The sequence below is a fragment of the Saccopteryx leptura genome, chromosome 5 (genome assembly GCF_036850995.1).
Source record: "Saccopteryx leptura isolate mSacLep1 chromosome 5, mSacLep1_pri_phased_curated, whole genome shotgun sequence".
Lineage (NCBI taxonomy): Eukaryota > Metazoa > Chordata > Mammalia > Chiroptera > Emballonuridae > Saccopteryx > Saccopteryx leptura.
The window spans coordinates 212,282,771-212,308,192 of NC_089507.1; the positions used below are offsets into that span (position 1 = coordinate 212,282,771).

Here is a 25,422-nt window from a genome sequence, read left to right on the forward strand (position 1 = left end):
CCTTTTGACTGAATTTCCCCATCCCAGCTCCCTTGTACCAGAGTTGGGGTCAGAGACCACTGCCCAGGCGCTTGTGCACACAATAGATAGGTCTATGCCCAGACGTGCACACACGAGTAGCTATACACAGATGCCTGCACAGGTAAGTAGGCACTGACATGCAGTTAGATATTTAAAGACAGCCAAGCAGATGGGCAGACATCACAGTACATACATGTACATACATGCACAGGTACAATTCCACGTACATAGAGGCATATATGTTGAGCCACACAATTGTCAATAGTCAGTGGTATTTACTTACAGAAATGGAGTATAATACAAGCGTGGACCTGGAAATGTACAAAACTACAGAGCCAAATTGGTACACCCATGTTCATGCAGTGTTGTGCACAATCATCAAAGGATAGGAACAGCCCAAGTGTCCATCGATGGGTGAGTGGATAAACAATGTGGTCTGTACACACTGGAATATTACTTGGCCTTGAAAAGGAAGGAAATTCTGACACCTGCTACGACATGGATGAACCTTGAGGACATTAAGTGAAATAAGCCAGTCACAAAAGGATAAATACTGTATATAATTCCACTTACATGAAGTACCTGAGTCCAATTCACAGAGACAGAGTAGAGAGGTGGTTCCCAGGGCATGGAGAGAGGGGAGTTCATGTTTAATGATTACAGAGTTTCAGCTTTGCAAGCTGAAGAGGATTCTGGAGATGGCGGTGAAGGTTGCACAACCGTGTGAATGTCCTTAGTGACCTGAACTGTAAAGGGTTAAGATGTAAACTACGTTCGTGTATTTTACCACAATTAAAAATAATTTTTTTTAAAAGCCAGTATTTCTGGTATGCCATCAGGTACGCGGGTGCACGCTGAGGGGTGAACACAGGAACTCGGCAACATAGAAACGCGGCTGCCTCCCCTGCCGGGAGCAGTTCTCCGACCCAGACGAGGCCCTGGTTCTCCCCTGAAATCTGGAGATAAGGCCCTAATGAAGGGCCTGCCACCTCGGCTACCCCACAGCTCCTCACCTTCCCACGGTCTGGCCTTGCTTTCCCCGCCGCCCGCCCTCACAGCCTCCCACCCCGAGGGAAGGGGCTCCTTTGAGCCCCTGTTTCTGCAATGGGGGACAGTGCTCTAGCACTTCAGCTCATGGCCAATGGCTTTCCCTCCCCTCTCTCCCCCCCACCTTGTAGACTCCTTAAAGACAAAGCCCAGCCCCGTTCATCTTTGATCCCAGAGCCCAACTCAATGCCGAGGGGCCCCTACCGCCCGCCCCCCGCCCCCCGCATGTGTTGGGCCCTGTGTGGGATTCTGTGGCCATAGAGAAGCTCTGCTCTGGATGTGATCGCAGACCAGCTAAAGCCATTGCCATCGGTACCGAACAGGGTCACGAGACGTGGCAATAGGCCTCCCGGCCATCCTCATTACCGCCTCCCTCCACAGAGAGGTGGTCCCTCAAGCTAGCCCTGCACCATGGGACCACTTCCGCCTGGCCTGGCTCCCACCTCGCTGTCCTCTGCTAACCCCCTTCTCCAGAGCCAAGCCTCCCACCCATGCTCCCGAGGGCTCTGGGACTTTGGCCCGTGTTAGCAGCACAGATAAGAAACCTGCCAGCCCTGTTTGCCTCCTGACTCTGCAGTGTGTCCCCTCCACCACCACCGCCCCTTCTCTGAAGCGACCTTTCTCACTAACCCTTTAATACTGGGCTCCCGAGGCGGGGAGGAAGGCTGTGGTCGGGTCCCCACCGGGCCAAGAGCTTCCCCAGAGCTGCGGCTGTGGAAACGCAGCCATCTGGAACAGCGTCCCTCAGTGGGTGGGCCTCGACACGCTGCCCCAGATGTGCCACATACGTCCCTTGTTAAATAGGCAGGCTCCAGAGGTCTACTGAGACCTTCTGGGTCAGAACCTCAAGTGGGTGGGGCCTGGGGATCTGCATTTGAACACATCCTGGCTATTGTTGGGAATTACATACAGGGTGAGAGAGAGCCACTGCTCTAGACCCGAGGAGGATGAGCTCAGAGCTGGGCTGGGGGTGGGAGAGGGTAGTGGGAGGGCCACAGCTATGGGGACGGAGAATGGCAGGGCCGTGTGGGAACAAAGGGCCCGTGTGTGGGGGGGCAGACAGGCCATGTCCTTGCAGTTCTGTGACATTCCCTTCCGCTCTTAGGGCCTGAGTGCAGGGTGCTGAGGCTTGCGGCATCTGTCAGCATGGGTTTGGGGTTATGTCAGTCTCTGCATTAGTGTTTGGGTCAGTTTACGTGTGATCAGAACGTGTGGTCTGCACCTGTCGACCTATAGTCTATATCTGTGTGTCTGTCAACTCTCCGTATGTCAGTTAGCCTGCATCCTTGCATGTTTATGTCTTTATCTGGGTGTCCTTAAGTCATTCCTTCACCCTGGTGTGTGTGTGCGTGCATGCGTGTGTCCCTGACATAATACAACCTCCAGGGGGCTCTGGAAGGTCGGGCTTTGAAGGAAACTTGTCAAGAGCCTAGTGCAGAAGGGACAGGCAATGCTGGGGCGGGGTGGGGGTGGGGGATGGGGGCAGGAGTGCGCTAAGGGCCTACCACTAACGTTTTCCTGTAAGGACAAGTCCCAACAGCAGGCTGACAGGTGAGGCTGACCCAACAGGTTCCAGAAGCCAGGGGCTATGAGGCGGAGCATAGCTCTCTGACTTAGGGTGGCAGCGGTCGGGGGCCCTGCCACACAGGCTGACTGGCAGGGGACAGGTTTGCCGGCCTCTTCTTCCTGCTGCAGCCAGCTGGGGACACAGGCCATGAACCCCCGCTGGAGGATGACAGCAGCCTAGTGGGCAGGCATGTTCGGAGGCCTAGGGCCCGGGGGCCCGGGAGCCCAGGGAGCGGCAGGACCCCTGCGGGGTCGGCTGGAGGAGCTGAAGCGGCCCTGGTGGCGGGAGAGCTCCCCGTTGGTGCTGCAGCACAGCGAGGCGGCCCGGCTGGCGGCCGACGCCCTCCTGGAGCAGGGCCAGGCTGCCTACCTGCGGGTCATCTCGGAGGAGCGGGAGCTGCCCTTCCTGAGCGCCCCGGACGTGGACTACATGACCAGCCATGTGCGCGGGGGTCCTGAGCTTGGCGAGGCCCAGGGCCCCGAGGCCTCAGGCCCTGACCGCCTCAGCCTGCTCTCCGAAGTCACCTCGGGCACCTACTTTCCCATGGCCTCTGACATAGACCCCCCAGACCTGGACTTGGGCTGGCCCGAGATTCCACCGGCTACGGGCTTCGGCCCCACCCAGGCCGTGGTCCACTTTCAGCGGGACAAGACCAAGAACATCAAAGACCTCCTGCGTTTCCTCTTCAGCCAGGCCCGCACGGTAAGGCCGGCATCTCTCCGGGCACTCATTACACAGATGTGGAAACTGAGGCCGCAGAGGGGAGGGACGAGCCCGAGGACAGACCGCCGCTGAGGGGCAGCGCCGGGGCTGGGACTTCTGCCCTCTTGTCAGGTCACAAGCTGCACTTGATCTGCTCAGGGACGTTATGGATAAGCGCAGAACGGGGATGGCCCTCTGGGACTCCACAGACACCCTGAAAACGCCTGATGCAAAGTCGTGCACAGCGCAGGGAGGGGTCCTGCCTGCACCCTTCTGTGGGAGAGGGCGTGTGGCTTTCGTCAGGTTCTCCAAAAGGTTTATGATCCCCCAAACTAAGAATCCCAACCTTGGTGAACATCTGAGCCAGCCTTTGACGTATGGAGGGAACTGAGGCCAGAGAGGGGCTGCGACAAGCTCAGGAAGGTCCAGTCCGTTGGTGAAATAGCGCTCAAGGCTCAGGGGTCAGGAAAAGAGGAAGGGGTCCTGACTCAGGCACAGCCGTGCCTCCGGGCACCTGTCACCATCCACCCTTTGCCCTTTGTGCACTGTGTCTCCTGCCGGGCCTGAGGCAGAGGACCCCCGACTCAGGGGGCAGGGGAGGTAATCAGGTGGCCCCAGGCAGGATCTGAGGTGGGTCGGCTTCCGTGCCCTGGCCTGGGGGCAGCAGCCTGGAGGGGTCTGTTGCAGAGAGCAGGAGCCCGGATGCTGGGATCTCGGGATCCCATTGGTACCTTCAGAGCCTCCCTGGCAGACCTGCCTTTGCCCCGGGCAGGGGAGGGCTGGGCCTAATTGGCACTGGGAGTGGGGTTATTAGGCAGGTGGCTGCTGTGGTCACCCCTGTTCTTTTGATCTTTCCTGCCTGTCCTTGCTCCCCTCTACCTCTGGTCAGGCCTGTGCCATGGATCACTAGGGCATCCTCACCCTCATCTAGACCCTCTCTATCTCTGGGCCAAAAGCCAGCATTCTGCTTGGGGCTGTCACTGACTCTGAGTGACCTTGGGAAGGGCTTCCTTTCCCTGCTTCCCAATGCCCTTGTTTGTTCAGGAGGCAGCAGGAAAGGAACGTTTATTGAGCTTCTGTTGTATGTTGAGTGTTTTCACATTTAACTCCCCATAACTCTGAGATGTAGCTATCATTACCCCCATTTAGCGGATGAGGAAGTTGAGGCTTCCAGCATCTTCGCCCAAGGCTGTGCCATTAGGAAGTAGCAGAGTGCAGGTTTGAGCCACGCTTCATGTGGCTCAAGCTGTAATGCTTTGCTCTGCGCCTCCTGCCTCTTGGCCTGGATTGGGAAGGGCCAGAAGGGACAGTTGGGGGCTTGTTGGTGCCAGAAGTTTTCCAGGGCTATGCTGAGGCAGCCCATTATATGAGGCCACAAGCCCCGGCCCCTCAACTGAGGAGAAGACCTGGTCCCACTTGGCGTGGGTAGAAGTGAAGGAGTTCATGGGTGTAAGATGTCACAGACCTCAGGGAAACTGAGGCAGGTCTGGCCAAGGACAGTGAAGACCCCAGTGCCTGGCTTGCAGCTCGGACCCTTGAGAAGGGAATCTGACACAGTCCCTGGGCCAGAGGTAGGGCTGGTGCTGGTGGGGAGAGCGTGAGGACCCAGACTGGGAATTGGGGTCTGGGTTCTGTTTCTGACTCCTTCCGCCCTCTGGCCCGTAGTTTCCTCACGAGTAGAGTGCAGCTTTAGGCGGGTGCAGTTGATCCACAGACATCTTTGAGAATCTGAGGACAGATGCATATTCTGTCCTCAGGAAAAAAATGCACACACAAACTTGCGTAACAACCGGGGGGGTTAAGACAGTGAAACCTCCCTGTGTCTAAGTTAAGAACCACTAGGCTAGGTCATGACTCAAAGCCCTTTCAGGTCAGGTTTTCTTGCAGGGTCCGGCCTCCTACTTTTGAGTCCAGTGCTCTTTACCTGGGATTCCAGCCCCTGCCGGGCTGACCTTCCCCTCCCTCCTCCAGGTGGTGGCTGTGGTGATGGATGTATTCACCGACATGGAGCTCCTGTGTGACCTCATGGAGGCCTCCAGCCGGCGTGGTGTCCCCGTCTACCTGCTCCTGGCTCAGGAGCACCTGAGGCACTTTCTGGAGATGTGCTACAAGATGGACCTCAATGGGGGGCACCTGCCGGTCAGCAAGGAACAGGGGCAGTAGCCAGGGGGTGGGCTGGTCAGTCAGGGAGGACACAAGAGTCCTTCGGGTGGTCAGTGAGCACTGGGGGTCCATGGGAGTGGGGGACCGCGTTCCTTAGCTGTTGGAAGGTCAGAGACGCCCAGGGGCTTAAGTCCCATTCTCTCAAGGTCACCCCCCAACCTTCGTCCTTCGTCCCTCCTTGGCTCAGAACATGCGTGTACGGAGCACATGCGGGGACACATACTGCAGCAAGGCAGGCCGCCGCTTCACGGGGCAGGCCCTGGAGAAGTTCGTCCTCATCGACTGCGAGCAGGTGGTGGCGGGCAGCTACAGGTGAGCGAGGGGGACCAAGGGAGAGGGACCTGGGGCCGGGCCACTGGCTGGTCAGGGCGCCTGGGATCTGGCTTTGAACTATCCTTCACTCCTCCATTTTTTCCAACGTGGGCTGAGCAGCTGCCATGCGTGAGGCACTCTGCAGGGCTCAGGGGACAGCGTGGGAGCTGAGAGCCCCAGGCGGGGTCTGCAGGCACTTGTGCTGTAGAAGGTTTACTTTAATGCCACCGGCATGGAAAAATAACTATATATTTCCTCTCGGCACTGGAGGGACTTCGGGGAAGCTTTCCCCTTTCGGAAGGGGAAGTTGAGGCCCTGAGATGGGAAACCACGCGCCCAAGGCCACGAAGCTGGTCTAGGACTTCTACAGACTGTGTCAGAGCTCCGTCCCCGCGCTGGGCCCCTGGTGGTGGTGGTGGTGTAGTATGTAGTATGCTCCGCTGGTTGTGACTCCAGCCTGGGCCCGGGTCCTCCCCTCTGTCTCCTGACCCTGACGCCCCGCCCCCAGCCTCACCTGGCTCTGCAGCCAGGCCCACACCAGCATGGTGCTGCAGCTGAGGGGCCGCATCGTGGAGGACTTCGACCGGGAGTTCCGCTGTCTGTATGCCGAGTCCAGGCCTGTGGAGGGCTTCTGCAGTGGCGAGGGTCCCGGGGCGCCGGGCCCTCCTCCCGTGGCCCTGGCCTTCGGGCCCAGCATCCCAAGCCCCACGTCCTCGTCGCCCTCCAGCCTCAGCAGCGTCAAGCACTCCCCTCTCATGGGCCGCGCCTTCTACCTCGCCCTCCCAGGAAGCAGTGGCTGCAGTGACATGGGTGTGGGGTCCTCATCCCCAGGCCCTGCTTGTCGTGAGGCCAGTGGCCAGCGCCCCCTGCAACGCCAGCTGTCAGATCCTAACCATGGCTCCCCACCAGAGCCCTACAGGGCCAATCTGGGCAAGCTGGGCTCATCCCCATGGTCTCAGTCCTCCCCTGCCCTCAACCACAATAGCACCGGCCCCTTGCCCCTGGCGGTGGGGTCACCTCTGCTTACTTGCCCACGTTCCCGCCTCCCCCTCTCCCGGGGTATCCCAACCTTGTCCCGGCTCCCAGAGAATGGGTTCCCGGGAAGCCAGGAGCCCAGCCTCCCCCGAGGCCGCCGAGGACCTGGCACAGCCCTGGAGACAGTGGAGGAGAAGTCATCTCTGAGTCAGAGCCACAGTCAGCTGGATCTCCTTGTCCCCTTCCCCAGAGCCCAAAAAGCAGGAGGCCTCGATTCTGGCATTGCCCCCAGTTCAGACCCCCCTTGGCCTGGTGAGCAGGCCCGAGAGGACAGGAGGTTGTCCTCAAACCAGAGGTACAACCAGCTGGATCTCCTGCCCCGGGCCCAAGGGGCTGGGTGTGGCCCTGAGTCAGGCTCCCCCAGACCTGGTAATGGGACCCCAAAGGATAAGAGGCTGTCTCCAAACCACTGCCATGGCCAGTTGGACCTCCTGGTACAGTACCCCAAGGCTGGGGGCCCCAGAGCGCCCCCGGAAGCCAAATCCTCAGCCAGGGCTGGCAAGCAGGGTCCAGCTGAGCGACGGCAGACCCTGGGCCACAGTCAGCTGGACCTCATCACAAAGTTTGGCCCATTCCGGGGCGACGGGCCCGGGCCCAGTAGTCTCCCTGGACGGAACCATGCTCGCAAGCCTGGAGTGGGCTCTGAAGATGAGAAGCGGCTGACCCTGGGCCACAGCAAACTGGACCTCATCACCAAGTATCATCAATCTCAGGGTGCCAGGCAGGGAGCTGCACATGGCCTCCCCGGGGGCCCCACAGGTGGCCATCACAATGGCAGTAGCAATGGCTCGTTTGGGGATGAGAAACGGCTGACCCTGGGCCACAGCAAACTGGACCTCATCACCAAGTACAACAAGTCCAAGTTCAAGCAGCTCCGAAGCCGCTTTGAGTCCTAGTCTTGCTCCCAGCAGAGACATGTGCTTCCTCCAACTGCTGAGACTCTAGATTTGCTCAGGTCCCAGAGTTTGGGGTGAAGGCTTGAGCAGAGGCTTCACAGGGAGGGGAGGGTGTCTAGAAGCCCAGGCTAGACACTCCCTGGGCTCAGGATTCTTGCTTACACACACGAACCCAAACACAGACACACACACACATGTACACACACACACATACACAGGGAAATGGAACCCACAGTGTAGTTTGCCACTGCTGGGCACTTCACACCAGTTCTTTCTTTTTTATTCATTTTAGAGAGATGGCAGGAGAGAGAGAGAGAGAGAGAGAGAAAGAGAGAGAAGGGGGAGGAACAGGAACCATCAACTCCCATATGTGCCTTGACTGGGCAAGCCCAGGGTTTCGAACCCGTGACCTCAGCATTCCAGGTTAACGCTTTATCCACTGCGCCACCACAGGCCAGGCCCACACCAGTTATTTCTCATCCTTCATGTTCACCTCCTACAAGATAGACCTCCTGTAGGTAAATAATCCTAGGATCGTAGGTATTATCTTTCCCATATTATAAATGTGGAAACTGAAGTCCAGAGAGTTTAATGACCTGCTTGGAATCAGGTCTAAGTAAGTGGCAGAGTAGGGGCCCAAACCTGTGTCTCTGACTCTTAAGATGGTGTTTTTGCACAGACATGATGCACAATATCAACAACTCATATGTCCCCATGCACACGAAATACATACATTACGGAGATACACCAAATGCCTGCAACGATATACGTAGCACACTAACAGGGTTTGCATCCACAAGCTGCGTACCCATGAACACAATAAAAATCATTTGGCTAAATGAATAGCTACACAAAATATATACATTCAGTCACACTGTAGACCCCTCAGGATCCAAAGACCATAAATATGAACACACACACACATACACACACGGCATGTACCAAGAAGTATTTCTTTGTACTTAAGCTGTGTACCCATGGCCTTTGGGCTGATAAATGAGTCAGACACAGTGCCTGGATTAAATGCCTAAACCACTGGCCAGCAAGACAAGGCTGTATCTAACTAAAGACAAACCAATGACAGAGGGTGGTAGAGAGTGACAGGCAAAGAGTTGTGATGGTGGAGTGGTGGGGAAAATTCCTTTAAGGAGGCAGCCTTGGAACCGGGCCTTGAAGGATGGGGAGGATTTGGACAGATGGAGGAGAGGGTTAGGGGACCTCTTGGTAGATTGACTTGGGTGAAGAGATGCCAGGGAGGGGACTGAGGGAGTGGGTCTGAGATGGACTGGGGAGGATGTAGAGGATGTACAGACACAGACTTTGACACACACACACACACAGACACCATTTTGCTCCATGTCCCTAGGAGGACAGGCTTTGATAAGTTGTGGTTCCCTTTCCTGAGCTCCCCACCTGCCTGGAACAGTGTTATACATGATACAAATCAATAAAAGCAGACACGTTGACCCAGCAGCAACTTGGTGTATCCTGAAGAAGGCCCTGTTATGGGACTGCGGGTTGGGGACAGGAGAAGGCACCACTTAAGGCGATTATGGAGGGCTCCCTGGAGGAGTGTGGATGGTCACAGGAGGGCGGAGAGGAGGAAAAGGGCCTCCAAGCACCCTCTGCTCTCACTGTGACATTCTGAGCGCTCGTGTGGCTTTTGTAGATTCTACAAAATGTGGGACAAGTATATCCCATCCACGAATGCATGGCCCTTGACTGGCACTATCTCGGGGACAGAAGGCGGCTGATGAAGGAGTGATCAAGCAAGCACATGCAAAGGGCCCATAGAGGAAGCCAGTCAGCCCCCACTCCCTTGCCCACTCTGGAGCCTCCCTAAGACCCTGCTTCATCCATCCTCCCCTCTCTCCAATACCTTCTTCAGCCTGGTTTCCTCTACTTCTCTGTCCGTGCCCCCTTCTCCAGCCTCTGTCTGGCTCACTTCTCACCTGGTCTCACCTCCATGAGTGACCTCATCCACCCCAGCCTTCAAGCCCCAAATCTCAGCGCTTCCTTCGCGCCTGGCTGGGCTCCAGATCCGTCCTGGACGTTTGTCTCACACCTTACACTCAACATGTCACCTTCCCCACACCTTTTCAGGCTTTCACTTCAGTAAATTCCTCCATTATCAACTCCTCTGAGAAACATCCTGGCTCCTCCTTTTCGTATGCCTCCCATTCAACCAGCCCCAAGTCTCGGTCGCCCATACGTCCTAAAAACGTCCTAAAAGCTGAATGAATGAATGACGAATGAATGAAAGGATGTGAGCAAGCTGGGGGCGGGGCCAGGTGGCGTCAGGACCTGAGCTAGTGCAACCACAAAGTACGGCCGGAGGATGGAGCTAGAGTGGCGACAGGCGTTGCCGGGTGCGCCTGGCTCTCCCGGAAGTCTCCCAGGCGGAGGCGGAAAGAGAAACCTACTTGCGGAGGGGAAGGGTATTGTGGCGTGTGGAGGCTGCGGTTACTTTGTGAGTCCGTGTGGCGTGCGATCGGAAAGGTCAGCTCGGGCGCCTCGGGTCGTGAGGGATGGCGGCTGGAGGATTCGGGACCAGGGAGTCTGGAGGGGCCCAGTGGGCGGGACCGGGAGGCTGAGGAGCCGAGGGAGGGCGGTGGCTGTGGAATGTGAGGGGGTGGGGTCACGACTGGACCCGAGAGGCCGAGGCTGGGGGACCAGGACCCGGGCCAGGAGAGGATCCGCCGGCCCTGAACTCCCGGCCCCACAGTCCCCAGGCCTCATGGCGGTCCGTGCGTCGTTCGAGAACAACAGTGAGATCGGCTGCTTTGCCAAACTCACCAACAGCTACTGCCTGGTGGCCATCGGCGGCTCAGAGAACTTCTACAGGTGCGGCGGGAGCCCCGGAGCCCACTGGCCGTGGTGGTGGTGGGGGGGGGGGGCGGGAAGGGGTGTGGGAGTCGGGGGCCCCGGCAAAGTGAGGGCTCAGGCCCGGTGACCACCGAGACCGTGTTCCTACAGTGTGTTCGAGGGCGAGCTCGCCGAGACCATCCCCGTGGTGCACGCGTCCATCGCCGGCTGCCGCATCATCGGGCGTATGTGTGTGGGTAAGCCAGGTGGAGGACGCCGGCGGAGGGCGTGGAGCCTCCCAGCACCTTGACTTGTACCCCTGGAGTGACCCTGGGCTTTCCGGACTTCCATCCCTTATAGAATCTTCGAGGCCTGGGCCTAACGCAGTCGGATAAGTGTCAGCAGGTCAGGGACAACCTCTGGTGACAGCGTCTAGATTATAGTAACAACAAATCACATGGGGTGCTTTCATTCTTACCCTTGTTTCCATTCCTTCTTTACAAGACTCCAGCAAGTAGGTATTACTCGCTTAATTTGACTGATGAGAAAGCTGAGACTTAAAAAACTTGAGTGACTTACCTCACCACACCTAGTGTGAGGCAAGACTAGAATGTCTTCTCTCCCCTGTTCTTGACCTCAGGCAAGTTGCGTTTTCTTTCTGAGCATCCATTTCTGCCTCTAAAACATGACAAAGCAAGATTCTGAGTCAGCCTGTTTGGTTATTCATTTAAATCTTGATTCCCACATCTCTGAGCATTGTCTCTCTGCCCCTCCTCGCTCCCCCCCTTCTTCTTTACCCCTCCCTCCCTCCTTCCCCCCATTCCCTCCCTCATTTCCTTTACTTTCTCTCTCTCTCTCTCTCTCTCTCTCTTTTTTTTACAGGGACAGAGAGAGAGTCAGAGAGAGGGATAGATAGGGACAGACAGACAGGAATGGAGAGAGATGAGAAGCATCAATCATCAGTTTCTCGTTGCAACACCTTAGTTGTTCATTGATTGCTTTCTCATATGTGCCTTGACCGCGGGCCTTCAACAGACCGAGTGACCCCTTGCTGAAGCCAGATGAGCCCGCGCTCAAGCTGGCGACCTCGGGGTCTCAAACCTGGGTCTTCTGCATCCCAGTCTGACGCTCTATCCACTGTGCCACTGCCTGGTCAGGCTCTCTCTCTTTTTTTTTTTTTTTTTTTTTATGATGGGAGTAACTGAGTTCAAAAGTACACGGAATTGTGTCTGTGTAGAGGGAGGCAGAGGTTTAGTCATTGTTGTCACAAAGTAATTGTACTTTGTTTATTCTCCTTTCTACATAGTACATTTTATGTAAGAACAGCACAATGTATCTATATATTCTATTGATAGTGGGCATTTGGGTAGTTTTTAGTTTGGTCTATTCTAAACGGTGCTGCTATATTTTTTAGTGAATACATGTATGTATATTTATTGGCTGTATAATACCTAGGAGAAAATAGCTGGGTCACTGGGTATGTGCATATTCAACGTAGTAGATGAGGCCAGATAATTATCTGACGTGGTTAACCAGTTTACACTCCTATTGGTTGTTCCAACAGACAGGAAGGGGGAGAGATGAGAAGAATCAACTTGTAGTTGTGGCACTTTAGTGTTCATTGATTGCTTCTCATACGGGCCTTGATGGGTGTGGGGGGACTGCAGCTGAGCCAGTGACCCCTTTCTCAAGCCAGCAACCATGGGATCATGTTGATGATCCCGCACTTAAGCCAGTGACCCTGTGTTTAAGCTGGTGAGCCTGCCCTCAAGCTAGTGTTGAACCTGGGACCTCAGTATCCTGGGTTGATGGTCTATCCACTGCATCACCACTGGTCAGGTGGTATTGATATTTTTTCTAAAATTTTAACCATTCCTAGTAAGTGTGCGGTATTATCTTTTAAGTAGCAAAATATACAACTAATGCCAAGAACCCTTCCTGCCAGTCCCCTGGTTGTTGTCACAGTGGGTAGGGTGTGTTGGGAGAGAGACTCCTGGGCTATCTCTCTGCTGTCCAGTGGGGCTTCTGGTCCCCCTTAGTGCTGTCTGGATCAGTGGGTTAGAGGGCTGGAGTCTGGGCCTAAAGTGTTCTTATTGGGCTAGGATGTATCCTCAGCCCCCAGGGTTCGGCAGGCATCTTGTGTATTCATGTTTCTTTCTCCACCCCCCAATTTGGGTCTCCCCAGGGAACAGGCACGGCCTCCTGGTGCCCAACAACACCACCGACCAGGAGCTGCAGCATATCCGAAACTGCCTCCCAGACTCAGTGCAGATCCGCCGGGTGGAGGAGCGTCTCTCAGCTCTGGGCAATGTCACCACCTGCAATGACTATGTGGCCTTGGTCCATCCAGACCTGGACAGGGTAAGGCAGCCTCCCTTGGCTCAAGAGTGACAGGATTAGCCTAGTAAATGGTTAGCTACTGTTCTTGTCAATCACGTAGGGGGTAGGGGTTTCTCTTTATGTCTGGGGTTCTCCCGTTTCAGGCACTCATTGGAATAGTGATGATAGAGGACTTCTGTGGTGTGGTCAGTGTCAGAAAGAAGCTGGGCAGAATATTAATCCTTCAGAATCAGAGGGATGACTGGCAGCTGAATTCTTGAGTGTGGCTTAGGGGGTAGTGTGGACACCAGCCCCTGGCTGTTCAGGGCATGCATGGATATTAGGGGCTCCATAGGTGACCCCGACTCTGCTCTAAGCTGTATCCCCTCCTTTTTCTGGGTGAAACTTCTGTGCTCAGCTACATAGGAAAGGAATGAGGGCCTCAGGGCATAAAGCCCTAAGTGAATCTGGGCATGGGGGGTCCTGGGTTCTTTGACCTGCAAACTCTGGGCCCTAAGCACAGGACCTTTGACAGGAGACAGAAGAAATCCTGGCTGATGTGCTCAAGGTGGAAGTCTTCAGACAGACGGTGGCTGACCAGGTGTTAGTAGGAAGCTACTGTGTCTTCAGCAATCAGGGAGGGCTGGTACACCCCAAGACTTCAATTGAGGACCAGGATGAGCTATCTTCTCTTCTTCAGGTGCCCCTTGTGGTAAGCATTCTTGTTCTCTGACTTCTGTCTCCTGTGGAAGCAGAGCCCTTTGTCCTGGGTTATTAGGGTTATTACCCATCACAGTTTGGGATTGGGGCTGCAGGTCAGGGAGCAGGGTTTGGGAAGAGTCTTCATCAGGATAGGAGAGACTGTATTTGTTGATGCCATGATTTATATTGAGCTGTCGCTTGGCAGGCAGGCACTGTGAACCGAGGCAGCGAGGTAATCGCCGCTGGGATGGTGGTGAACGACTGGTGTGCCTTCTGTGGTCTGGACACAACCAGCACAGAGCTTTCAGTGCTGGAGAGTGTCTTCAAGCTGAACGAAGCCCAGCCTAGCACCATTGCTACCAGCATGCGGGATTCCCTCATCGATAGGTATCTGGGCCTCTTTTCCTTTTTAGGGTAGGGGAAGGGGATGCCACCGATAATGGGAGCCACACACTTTGTACTGGGAGGTTCTTGCGTGCGTGGGCACAGCGAGCAAATGTTGCCTGAGTATCTATCTGCTCATCCCTGTCTTTGAGGATCTGGTTCAGTGTCTCTTCTCTCTGGGCAAAGTTCCTCTCTGATCTGTCTTACTTTGTCACTTACCACATGCTTTTGTACTTTGTATCTGCCTGGTGTTGGTGTCCCCAGGCAGCAGACTGAGACAGAAAAGAGCTGATTACTGAGGCAAGGAGGGGAGCTGCTCTTAGGAACTGGGGAGACCTCAGCTGCCTAACAGGCTTGGGTGTGGGGATTGCATCAAAATCACAATTATCTGGATATTCGTGGTTTTTTTTAAAGTGGGTTCTTGGGCTCTAACCCTGGAGATTCGGGAGTGTGAGGCTCTAGAATCTCCTTCCTTGGAAGAGCAGCAGGTGCTGAACATTCGGCTGCCTCCTCTCTCATTCCCCACTGAGGATCCTTTGCAAGGCATGCCACACCCAACTAGCACAGGCGTCTTGGTGAGGACAGAAACGGCAAACTAGAGCAAGTGCCCAATAATAGACTTCCTACTGACGGCTGGCAATATTTCCCTTCATTTTTCCTTCTTCATTCATTCATTCACCTGATGTTCATTGAGCCCTACCAACAAGGCTCCGATAGTCAGGCATTTAGCGCTACTCCTGCCTCTAAGCGGCTCACAGTGTAGCAGGTGAAAAAAGTTGTAGTGGCCACATGTAACTCTTAGCTACCCTCAAAGAAGACATGAAAGGTGCCTTAAGTGGCTTGAGAAGCTCTGGGGAGACACTTTCTGGAATCCAGGAAGGTTTCGTGGAGCACAGTTGTTTAGTCGGGGCTACAAGGAGTGAACAGGTAACTGAATAGGCATAGATAGATGGGGAAGCACATCAGACACAGATGGAGAAGTGTGGAGGGTGTGAGGGGATTATTCCCAGAGTGTTGAGGACTCTGATGCTCATGTCAGGAAGTTTATTTTTTTTAATTCCAGTTGATATTCAATATTATATTAGTTTCAAGTGTACAGCATAGTAGACATTTATATAACATTCAAAGTCTAGTACTCACCTGACACCATACGTAGTTACTACAAAATTATTAACTATATTCCCTATATTGTACTCTACAGCCCCATGACTGTTTAGTAACTTTTTAATTTGTACTTTTTAATCCTTTCTACTTTTTCACCCAGCCTCCCAACACCCCTCCCCCATGTCAAGAAGTTTTGAGTATAGACCTGTGGTTTTGACCTTTGGTCTATCCTGGATGCTTGTTGACATAGATTCCTGGAATGATTCCCTCAGTCTGGAGTGGGGCCCAGTCGTGTGTGGTTATTTTAATAAGCTCCCCTGTGTGATTGTGATAGGGCTGTTTGGAGACCACGCTGACAAACTGTTGTCAGCACTGCAGAGCAGTGGGAAGGGTCTGGACAGGAAAGCGGTACCAGTGGTTTTGTCATTTGTTGAGTACCCTTTGTGTGCCAGACAATAGTGACCTAATGAATAAAATATACTCTGCCAACCCTTTTGGGACATAGACTCTCATTAAAAAAGATATAACGACCTGTGGTGGCGCAGTGGATAAAGCGTCGACCTGGAAATGCTGAGGTCGCCGGTTCAAAACCCTGGGCTTGCCTGGTCAAGGCACATATGGGAGTTGATGCTTCCAGCTCCTCCCCCCTTCTCTCTCTCTGTCTCTCCTCTCTCTCTCTCCATCTCTCCCTCTCCTCTCTAAAAAAAAAAATGAATAAATAAAAAATTAAAAAAAAAAAAAAAAAAAGTATTAAAAAAAAAAAAAAAAAAAAAAAAAAAAAAAAAAAGATATAACGAGCCCTGGCCGGTTGGCTCAGTGGTAGAGCGTCGGCCTGGCATGCAGAAGTCCCGGGTTTGATTCCCGGCCAGGGCACACAGGAGAAGCGCCCATCTGCTTCTCCACCCCTCCCCCTCTCCTTCCTCTCTGTCTCTCTCTTCCCCTCCTGCAGCCGAGGCTCCATTGGAGCAAAGATGGCCCAGGCGCTGGGGATGGCTCCTTGGCCTCTGCCCCAGACGCTAGAGTGGCTCTGGTCGCAACAGAGCGACGCCCCTGTAGGGGCAGAGCATCGCCCCTGGTGGGCGTGCCGGGTGGATCCCGGTCGGGCGCATGCGGGAGTCTGTCTGACTGTCTCTCCCTGTTTCCAGCTTAAGGAAAAAAAAAAAAAAAAGACATAACGAAAGAACAAAACAAAACAAAAAATCTCTTAGCAACCTAAGAACAAATTTCTGTAAGCTGATAATTGGCACCAACTGAAAAGCTATAGCAAATGTTCCCTCTCTGAGCCCCTTGCTCCTTTCTTTCATGTCTTTGACTTCCCCTCTGATGATCCAATTTAAGACCAGCAACAGTTTGGATAAATTGTTGACCCACCTGAGTAGGGAAGGAGTTACTTTTAGTTTTTAAGCTATTGAGAGTTCTAGACTGGACTGTAACTCACGGGATCAGTGGGACCTGGAAGGAGCATTGAGTCTGGCTCTTTAGGGCTGAGCTGGAACAAAGGGCCTGGGGTAAGGGTGGAGGCTACTAGCACTTTGACAATGGAGGGTGAGGTGTGCTCGGTGAATCGCCTTCTGATGTTGTTTCTTCCTCTCTCTCTAGCCTTACCTGAATCACCTGTCATGCTGTTTGGGCTCCTGATTCTGAACCTTTGCTCCCTGTCAGAATCCCACCCATCTGTCCCTGATGTTGGCAGGGAGGTGGCAGAGAGCTCATTGGTATGGAGTGGCGGGATGCCCAACCCTTCTTCACCTGTGCCCATCTGAATTTACAGTTACTGCAAGAATCTGCCATGTGTTGGCTGTCAGGCCCTGTGGCACCTGGCTGAGAGCTCTGTTGTCCTTTGCCACCCAATTAAAGGCAGCTGCTTCTCTTCATTCTGAATGTGTTGTTTGTTTGATAGCTTAAGCCTGCACCCAGCTCCCACCATTGTTTCATGGGAAGGTGGGATAGGCTGCACGCACACACACACACACACACACACCAGTTACACACTCGCCCATCTCACACTGTAGTTCTCACATTTTCCACGCAACTTCAGCCTCATACTTTGGGCTTCAATGAGAATCTGTTTTAATTCTCCCCTGGGCTGGTGTGAGGACCCTGGGATGGGGGTCTCTGGGGCACCGTGCTATAGGGCAGTTTTGCTCTCCTTGACCCAATGTAGCTGGAGATGAATGGCCTGACTGCCCGGGACCCTAGACAGCCTCAACAACCTCAGCAGGACCCTACCTAGGAGCTTGGGTGGACACGGGTCCCGCGCGCGGGGCGGGTCCAGGGGGTGGGACGGGATTGGCCGGTTGTTTGTGGGCGTGGCCGGGTTGGCCCCCGCCCCGGGCCGGGAACTCCGCTCCGGCGGCGAGGAGCGGTGACGTCACGGCGCCAGCCCCTCCTGGCGCTGCTGCGCGGGCGAGCGGAACGTGGAGGCTGGCGGTAGGCGTCTCCGGAGCAGCTGCGCCCGCGGCGCGAGGTGAGGGCCAGACGGTGCGGGAGCCGGGCGGTGTGGGGCTGGCCCTGCTCCTTACTTGCTTCTACTCCTGCAGACCATGGGCGCTCTGCTGACCGGCGGCGGGGGCGCCGCGGAGCCGCCCCAGCCCCAGCCCCAGCCCGCCGCGCCCGAGGGCCCTGAGCGGCCCCGGCCCGAGCCCGGCCCCTGGGGGCCGCTGGACGACGTGCGTTTCCTCATCGCCTGCACCTCCTGGTACTGACCCCCCGCCCTCCAAGTCACTGCCCGCCGCCTGTCGTCCTGTCCGCCTCGCCTGGGCCGCCCCCTGTCGTCTGTCCCTACTGCCCAGTGTCTCTAACCCTCCTTCCCCGCCGCGCGCCCCCGCCCCGCTGGCGCCCCGGAGACGCGGCGAGTCGAGGAGGGCGCAGGGCACTGGAAGGACGTCCCGGCGGGCTGTCTGCGCAGCAGGGCCGCGGGGCCCTGCGTCGCCCCTGGCCTCTCCTGCCGCTCCGATTCTGTGCCCTGCACCGAAACTCCCGTGCTCACCCCACCCCACCCCACCACTCCGGCCGTCGGGGGGTCCTGGGGCAGCCTGCCCTGTCACTGACTTCCAGAACCAAGCCAGGGCCCTTGGTAAGACCATAAGGCTACTAACCTCACCTCACCTGCCCCATACTGCTGAGGACTGGGCTCTTGCTTTTGTTCCCAGCCATGGCACCCTTGTGCCCTGATTTCAGAGAAGACCTGGCTGCAGCGACCCTTTCAGTACTCCCAGGGGAGGTTGCCCCTCCCCCGTGGGTCCCAGTGAGGCATGATCAGGCTGTACACCTGGGGTCCCAGTAACCCTGGGCCTCCTGAGGCAGCCTTTTGGAGAGCTGGGACATGTGATTGCTGGGCTGGCAGATGAAATGAATGGGGCCGTTACTGGACACCAAAGTACCTCGTGTCTCTTCTTCCAGAAACTACTTAGGCCACTCTCAGAGCCTGATCCTCTTTCCCACTTCCAGGGAAACGACACTCTCTGTATTTTTGTTTTATTTAGAAATGATTTAAAAAACATTATACAAAGGCTGATCAGTTTAAAATGTGACTGACACTGAAATGCTGTGATGTGCCCCAGGCCGAGGGGAGCTGGGCTCTGGGGCCCCCAGTGCTCGGTCCCTCTGCTCTGTCCTAGGGTGATGGACAAACAGATGACTGCGAGGCAGGAGAATCTCCGGGCTGAGCCCTCTCTGGGCCTAGCCTTGCATCCCTCACATCTGCAGCCTGTGCTGCCTGCCTCCATCTCCTGCTCTTTCTCAGCTGACCTTGGTGGTACCAGGAGCCAACGGGGAACCTGGGGGGCCTAGAGCTTTCAAGAAGTGAGAGCACCAACCTGAGGAGTGAAGAGGGATCGGAAAGGGAGAATGGAGGCCAGGAAAAGGTGGATAAAAGAGACACTTCTGATCTCGTCTTGGACCTTAGAGGGGCCCACAGGTGGGGACCCAAGGCCCAGCTAGCCCACTGGATGGCCTGGGCACGTAACAACCTCTCTGTGCTTCATTTGAGGGCACGGTGAGAATTACCCTTGGTTTCCCATGGCCTACCCTAATTTCATGTGAATGGACAGGTGTGAGCTAATAAAGTGCTTTGCAAAATATAAAACACTGTACAAACCTATGAATCACTAATATCTCTGCAGTTGTTCCCCTCCCACCCCAGGGAGCCCGCCCTTGGCCAAAATGAGAAAAAACAGAAGGATAATGACAGGGAGCACAGTGGACCCAAATAGGTGCCTCTGGGACAAGAGATTGCTTGAGACAGCTCCCAGGGCAGCAGAAGTCCCTGTCAACTACAGGTTAAGCCAACCTAAGGACTGGAGGCTGCAGGGTAGGGGCGATGTCCATGTAGGCTCAGAGGGCCAGGGTAGCTTCTGAGGCCCTGCCAGCACCCTGAAGACTGACGCTGCCTCTTGGATTTGGCAGAGAGCCAGAGGGCATCACTGAACCCATTGTTCTTGCCTAGGGCTCCTTGGTAATAAGCATGGCTGCCTCCACTGAGCTGGAGTGAGGCAAACGGAGACAGTGCAGAGTGAACCCCCAGGATTGGGGCCACTGTCTGTTGGGGATGCCCTTTTCCAAAGAGCAGTGCAGGAAGGTAGGCCTAGTGAGCTGGGTTAGCAAGGGCCAAGCTCTTGATATGAACACTGGTTGTGGGCCGAGAGATTGAGTAGACCTCAGGGCAGCCAGGGAGTGTGGGCTCTGAGCACTCCAGAAGGCTGACCTGAGTCCCTTGCTCCAAGGCTATGATGTGAGTGTGGGCCTGGAGCCATTTCTGCCTCAACTCACTGGTCAGGCTGAGCCCTGAGGCCACAGCTGCAGGCTCGAGTCAGGCCAGAGTCGGGGAACGGGGAGAGAGTCAGGAGGGGGGGGATGGTCACAAACTCAGATCAGCCTCCAGAAACGGGGTCAGCTCCTGCCCCAGTGCTTTCGCCTCCTGAGCAGGGCCTGGCTTCTGGGGTGTCTGGGCGTTAGAGTGGCCTTAGCAGCACCTTGGTCCTTATAACCTGGGGAAGGACCTGCCACAGCTGGTCTCTCCACCAGGACAGTCACCTCTAATTCACCTAAAGCCTCAAGCAGCCTTTGCAGAATGGGACTTGAAACAGTAGAGACAGGACATTTAAATATTCAAGATATGACAGCTGGGTCCTTGTGAGACCCAGCTGGGCCACAGCCTTGCTTGCAGCATGTGACCCTAAACCCTGGGTCTCACAGGAGACCTTGATGTACGGGGCAGGTTTCCTGAGGGACCTGCTGCATGCCAGCAGGGGAAACCCAGGCTTGTTGCCTACTGTGTTGGCAGCAGGGGCCCTGTAGCCTTGGGGGACAGTGAGCTGGGGGCGGGGGGACATCTGACCAGCAGGTGTTCACAAACCGGGCCGGGACTGGTGGCTTCTCCCCAGAAGGGACTGAGAGTGTTGGTGCTGGCTTCCCACAGATGGGCCAGGTCTAGCTAGGAACCAAGCTGTGGTGTCTCATGGACACCATAGGATGCAGTGACCACAGGGCCTCCTGGCACAGGGCCTGGCCTATTCCCTTGAGTAGGGAGCGGTTCACCCAGGACAGAAGGCTGGCGTCTGGGTGCCAGACACCCACCCTGGGGCACAGCTGCCATTGCTCCCTGCCCCACGCTCAGCCTAGGCCAATGCACCCACCTCTTCAACTCCATGACCCCTGGCCTAGGGCCCTGCTGGCTCCAGTGGGCAGCAGCCAGAGCTGCCCCTCAGACCCTGGTGAGAAAGGGCCTGGCTGGCCAAGCCAAGTGGACAGAGAGGGCTCTGGGCTGCTCATACCCACTCCTGGACTGGCCGCTTATAGTAGGTGACAGGCTGAGGGCCTGCCTTGTTCTTGAACTGGAAGATGGTGTAGACCAGCACCAGGATGCAGAGGGACAGGATGCAGGGGATGACCACGGCCACCGCGTTCACAGAGCCTGGCACGTCGTTGATGGTCACCATGATGTCCACGTCATCCTGGGGCAGCCGCCGCTCCTTGCGCCGTTCCACTTCCTTCTGGTTGCAGCCCATCCAGTCACGCAGGATGTTGCGTGGATAGCCAGGCTCCACGCTCAGTTTCTGGTTGTCGAACTTCCAGTAGTCCCGGCCCTTGTAGAAGTAGGTGTAATCTGCAGAAACAGGGCCCAGCGTCACTGCCACTCCAGCCCTTCCCTGCAGCTGCTCCGGGCCAGCATGAGAGGGCATGTGGAGGAGGGGCACCCCTCCCACTCTGGGGGAGCCCCAGAGGAGCTCTGGAGGAGGGTGGGAGCAGTTGTTGACACACTTGGAGGTGGGGGAGTGCAGTGATTGGCACATCCTGTATAGTTTGTCCAGGTCATGGACTGTTACCTGCATGGCTGCAGAGAGGGGCACCCAGGACCTAGAGCAGCCCCTCCTATTCTCAAAGGTGTTGGGTGGCCTTAAGTAGAATTGGCAAGCTCAATTTGTGCTTCCAGATGGGACCCTTCTTAGCCTGGGGCCACAGCTCTGTCTCCATGGTTCTAGGGCCTCAGTCCAGCTCCTGCGTGAGCCAAGGGAGGCAGGGAGCAAGATTTCTCCTGTTGACAGTGGACACCACCTCTTCGCAATTGTGAATTTGGGGGGGGGCTTGGCACACATCACAACACCGATTGCAGGGTCTCGGGGACCCTTCTAGGGTAGGGCTGGAAGGAAAGAAGACAGCAGGGCTGGGGGGCCACCCCAAGGCTGCCAGTAACAGCCTTAGCAGCCAGCCAGCCCATAGATGCAAAGCAATGCACTCAGACTCTCATTGGCTGGCTCCTCACCCTGGCTCGGACTTTAATTGGCCAAAGTCCTTGATGTCATCTGTCTCTGAGGCTCCCCAGAAGGCGCGACCATGTGTGTAAAGCATTAGGTACACAGGAGAGCCATCAAATAGCCGCTCTGTCCCTGTAGCTGCCTGCTTTCTTGCCAGTGGCGTCTCCTCAGAGTCCTTCCCAACGACCTTCTCGAAGGTGGCCCCCTCTCTCACAGCGTTTCCTCCCCTTAGACTGAGCATTCTTGCTACCTTATCTTTCTGCCTCTAGCCTGGGAGCCAGGATGCAGTGCAGGTCTCGTTCTCGGCTCCATCCCCTGCCCTCCTCATAACCCTTCTGAGTAATCATAGTGGAGGGAGTGAATCTGTCATTCCATGTGGACTAGGACACACCAACACGATGATGATGATGGTGATGATGATGATGGTGATGACAGCAGCTAAAACATATGGCATGGGCCATGTGCTAGGCATTGGTCTAAGAGCTCTACATAATTTATTTTATTTAATCCTAACAAAGCCCTGTGAGGTATGAACCATTATTATCCTCATTTTATAGACAAGGAAACTGAGGAAACTGAGCATCCTCCCTGCTCCTCCCTGCTCCTCCCTGTCTCTCCCCATCCTCCCTGCCAGGGAGGATGTGATTTTCCCAAACTCATATTAATGGTGGCATGGGGTGTGAAGCCAGCCAGGCTGTGCTTTTGACTATATCACTGGAGATGAAGTCAACAAACATCTATGGACACCTAGCCTAGCCTGGCGGGACCCAGCCCCTGGTCTCCAGGAGCTTAGGAAATGTCTCATAAATAAAAAGTGCTTCTTTCTCCTCGCTCCTGCCCTCAAACCCCATTAAAAGCACCTTTGGACCACCATATCCATCATTGCTTTTCAGATGTGATAACCTGAGGGAGTCCTAAAGTAACCGAGGACCACTGAGGGAGGCTGTCTAAGGAATGAGCCAATGAAAACACCTCGCATTTGAATCATCCCTGAAGATGAGAAATTGTGACTTGGTAGCTGGTAAGAAACTTGACTGGTAAACATGGGTGGACATGAAGCAGTTGTCTTGCTTGCAGGTAGCGTTCCTCACACCCGGACACCCTGAGGGCGTGCCCGTGGGCCCTGCTGAGACCCCCCCCACCTGGCCGGGGCCATACATACACCCTTCCTTGCTGATGAAGGCTCCCTGGGGGGCCTGCGGGATGCCCTTCCACACGGTGATGGGCTTGGGGTAGCCGGGGTCGGTGGCCCGCCGCTCCTCGCTGTAGCGCCAGTACTGCTCGCCTTTGAAAAAGTAGGTCTTGCCCACGGGTTCCCAGCGCAGAGCCGTGTCAATGCCTTCTCGGGGAAGACAGCTGCCCAGCTCCCCCAGGCTGTGGGGGTACCCCGGTTCCACCGTCACCTCCTTAAACACCCAGTACTTGTCACCTGTGGCCAAGAGGAGCCTGGGATCAGCCTTCCCCAGTCACTCAACGCCAGAGGTTGTAGCTAGTGCCACTTGCCCGTCCTCTACTGGGACAGAAGTCATTCATGGAGCCAGAATGTCAGGAGAAACAGCCCTAGGCCTGCTGGACCCCCTCAGTGGGAGACCGAGGCCTCTTGACCCAGGCAGAGCTTAGGGGGCAAGAAGCCAGAAAGCCAGCCCCGGATCCTGGACAACTCACTCCATGCTGCCCAGATTCCATGTTTCACCCTCTTTCCTTTCATGGGACTTGCTCCTTTCTTCTCCTTGAGTAACTGAGGGCATTCATGCACATTGGTGTTCCCTGTCCCCTCCCCCTACAACCTTCCATCTGTGACACCCAACTCCATCTATGGCCCACAGCCTCTTTCCCAGGGGACCTGGGTACCAGACCAGGTACTCTGATCGCCCACCAGCGTTTGGGCATTTTCAGTTCGGCTTCCTGGAGTTCCTCATCTCCACCATAGCGGGCTCCCCACCCCCATCCCTCTTCAGCCTCCCAGAGCCCCACAAACCAACCCTTGCATCAGCACTTGACACTTTCCTCCTCTTCTCAGTACTCTGCCTCTCCCAAGGCCTTGTTAATCTCTTAGCTGTCTCTAGCCTCCCTGCCCCTCCCTGTCTCTCCCCATCCTCCCTGCCCCTCCCCGTCTCTCCCTGCCTCTCCCTGCCCCTCCCCATCTCTGCCTGCCCCTCCCCGCCCTTCCCTGTCCCTCCCTGCCCCTCCCCATCTCTCCCCATCCTCCCTGCCCCTCCCTGTCTCTCCCCATCCTCCCTGCCCCTCCCCGTCTCTCCCTGCCTCTCCCTGCCCCTCCCCATCTCTGCCTGCCCCTCCCCGCCCTTCCCTGTCCCTCCCTGTCCCTCCCCATCTCTCCCCATCCTCCCTGCCCCTCCCTGTCTCTCCCTATCCTCCCTGCCCCTCCCCATCCTCCCTGCCCCTCCCTGTCTCTCCCCATCCTCCCTGCCCCTCCCCGTCTCTCCCTGCCTCTCCCTGCCCCTCCCCATCTCTGCCTGCCCCTCCCCGCCCTTCCCTGTCCCTCCCTGTCCCTCCCCATCTCTCCCCATCCTCCCTGCCCCTCCCTGTCTCTCCCTATCCTCCCTGCCCCTCCCCATCCTCCCTGCCCCTCCCTGTCTCTCCCCATCCTCCCTGCCCCTCCCTGTCTGTCCCCATCCTCCCTGCCCCTCCCTGTCTCTCCCCATCCTCCCTGCCCCTCCCCATCCTCCCTGCCCCTCCCTGTCTCTCCCCATCCTCCCTGTCTCTCCCCATCCCTCCCCACCCCTCCTAGCCCCTCCCTGCTCCTCCCTGTCCCTCCCCATCCTCCCTGCCCCTCCCCATCTCTCCCCATCCTCCCTGCCCCTCCCTGTCTCTCCCCATCCTCCCTGTCTCTCCCCATCCCTCCCCACCCCTCCTAGCCCCTCCCTGCTCCTCCCTGCTATGGGCCTACAGACATCACTCTCCTCAGCCCCAGCAGCTGTCTCAGAAACGGCTTTCCCACCTCTGCGTCTGCTCTCTGGCTCTCTGCTGCTCAGAACCATGAAGTGAATGCTCAGCGTTGCCCTGGTGGCTCAGTATCAAGTTCCGGCCTGGCAAACAAGGCTCGGGCCACTTCTTGGAGCTTTCTGATGTGAGGCCCCACACATGTGCGGCTTCCCATACCCCTCCTTTGCCCACGCTGTTCCTGCCCCCGGAATGCTTCCTTCATTTCTCACTAACTGTCTGTATCTTACCCTCCTGGGGCCTGGCCCAGGTCAAGATAACTGAAGTGAAACCACTGAGCACGGGGTGGGCACAGGGTGGGCACAGGGTGGACATGCTGCCCATATTATCTCCCCGGCGCCCTCCGGGACCTCTCCAGCCTCCGGACTGTGTGACCTCCTCCTTCTGAACTCTTACACAGCTGACAGGGTGGCCTTTCACGGAGCACTGGTCTTCAATGGCCTGTGGAACCCTCTCCTTCCCAGGGCTCAGGCCTGTCACCCACCAACTTTGGTGCACGCAGACCCTTGGCAAGCCTCCCTGACTTGATTTTCCCAGATTGGGCACCGCCGGCCGGCAGGGATCTGTCCTGTCAGATGTCAGTGTCTCTTGTTAGGGCTAGGAGCGTCCTTGGAGTGCATCTACCTCCCACCCCAGTTTACAGATAGAA

The 25,422-nt window shown here is 56.1% G+C and overlaps 4 protein-coding genes across 4 annotated transcripts in view; 3 read left to right on the top strand and 1 right to left on the bottom strand.

The window, feature by feature from the left end:
• The first annotated feature begins 2,704 nt into the window (after positions 1–2,704).
• Positions 2,705–8,066, top strand: FAM83C (family with sequence similarity 83 member C). The gene is made up of 4 exons (XM_066383999.1): positions 2,705–3,337; positions 5,309–5,476; positions 5,688–5,812; positions 6,321–8,066. The coding sequence occupies exons 1-4, from the start codon at positions 2,825–2,827 to the stop codon at positions 7,741–7,743; spliced, it is 2,229 nt and encodes a 742-aa protein (XP_066240096.1). The 5' UTR covers positions 2,705–2,824; the 3' UTR covers positions 7,744–8,066.
• A 2,094-nt stretch (positions 8,067–10,160) lies between these two features.
• EIF6 (eukaryotic translation initiation factor 6) lies at positions 10,161–16,938 on the top strand. The gene is made up of 7 exons (XM_066384001.1): positions 10,161–10,242; positions 10,469–10,587; positions 10,720–10,805; positions 12,734–12,909; positions 13,403–13,579; positions 13,775–13,956; positions 16,657–16,938. The coding sequence occupies exons 2-7, from the start codon at positions 10,481–10,483 to the stop codon at positions 16,664–16,666; spliced, it is 738 nt and encodes a 245-aa protein (XP_066240098.1). The 5' UTR covers positions 10,161–10,242; positions 10,469–10,480; the 3' UTR covers positions 16,667–16,938.
• A 428-nt stretch (positions 16,939–17,366) lies between these two features.
• On the top strand, positions 17,367–19,144 carry MMP24OS (MMP24 opposite strand). The gene is made up of 2 exons (XM_066384002.1): positions 17,367–17,524; positions 17,598–19,144. The coding sequence occupies exon 2, from the start codon at positions 17,601–17,603 to the stop codon at positions 17,760–17,762; it is 162 nt and encodes a 53-aa protein (XP_066240099.1). The 5' UTR covers positions 17,367–17,524; positions 17,598–17,600; the 3' UTR covers positions 17,763–19,144.
• Positions 18,212–25,422, bottom strand: part of MMP24 (matrix metallopeptidase 24) — a 43,111-nt gene continuing 35,900 nt past the window's right edge. The window contains exons 8-9 of the mRNA XM_066384000.1: positions 22,975–23,241; positions 18,212–21,163 (exon numbers count right to left, since the gene is read on the bottom strand). Of these exons, the coding sequence (XP_066240097.1) occupies positions 20,826–21,163; positions 22,975–23,241 (605 nt within the window). The 3' untranslated portion in view covers positions 18,212–20,825. The remainder of the gene's footprint in view (positions 21,164–22,974; positions 23,242–25,422) is intronic.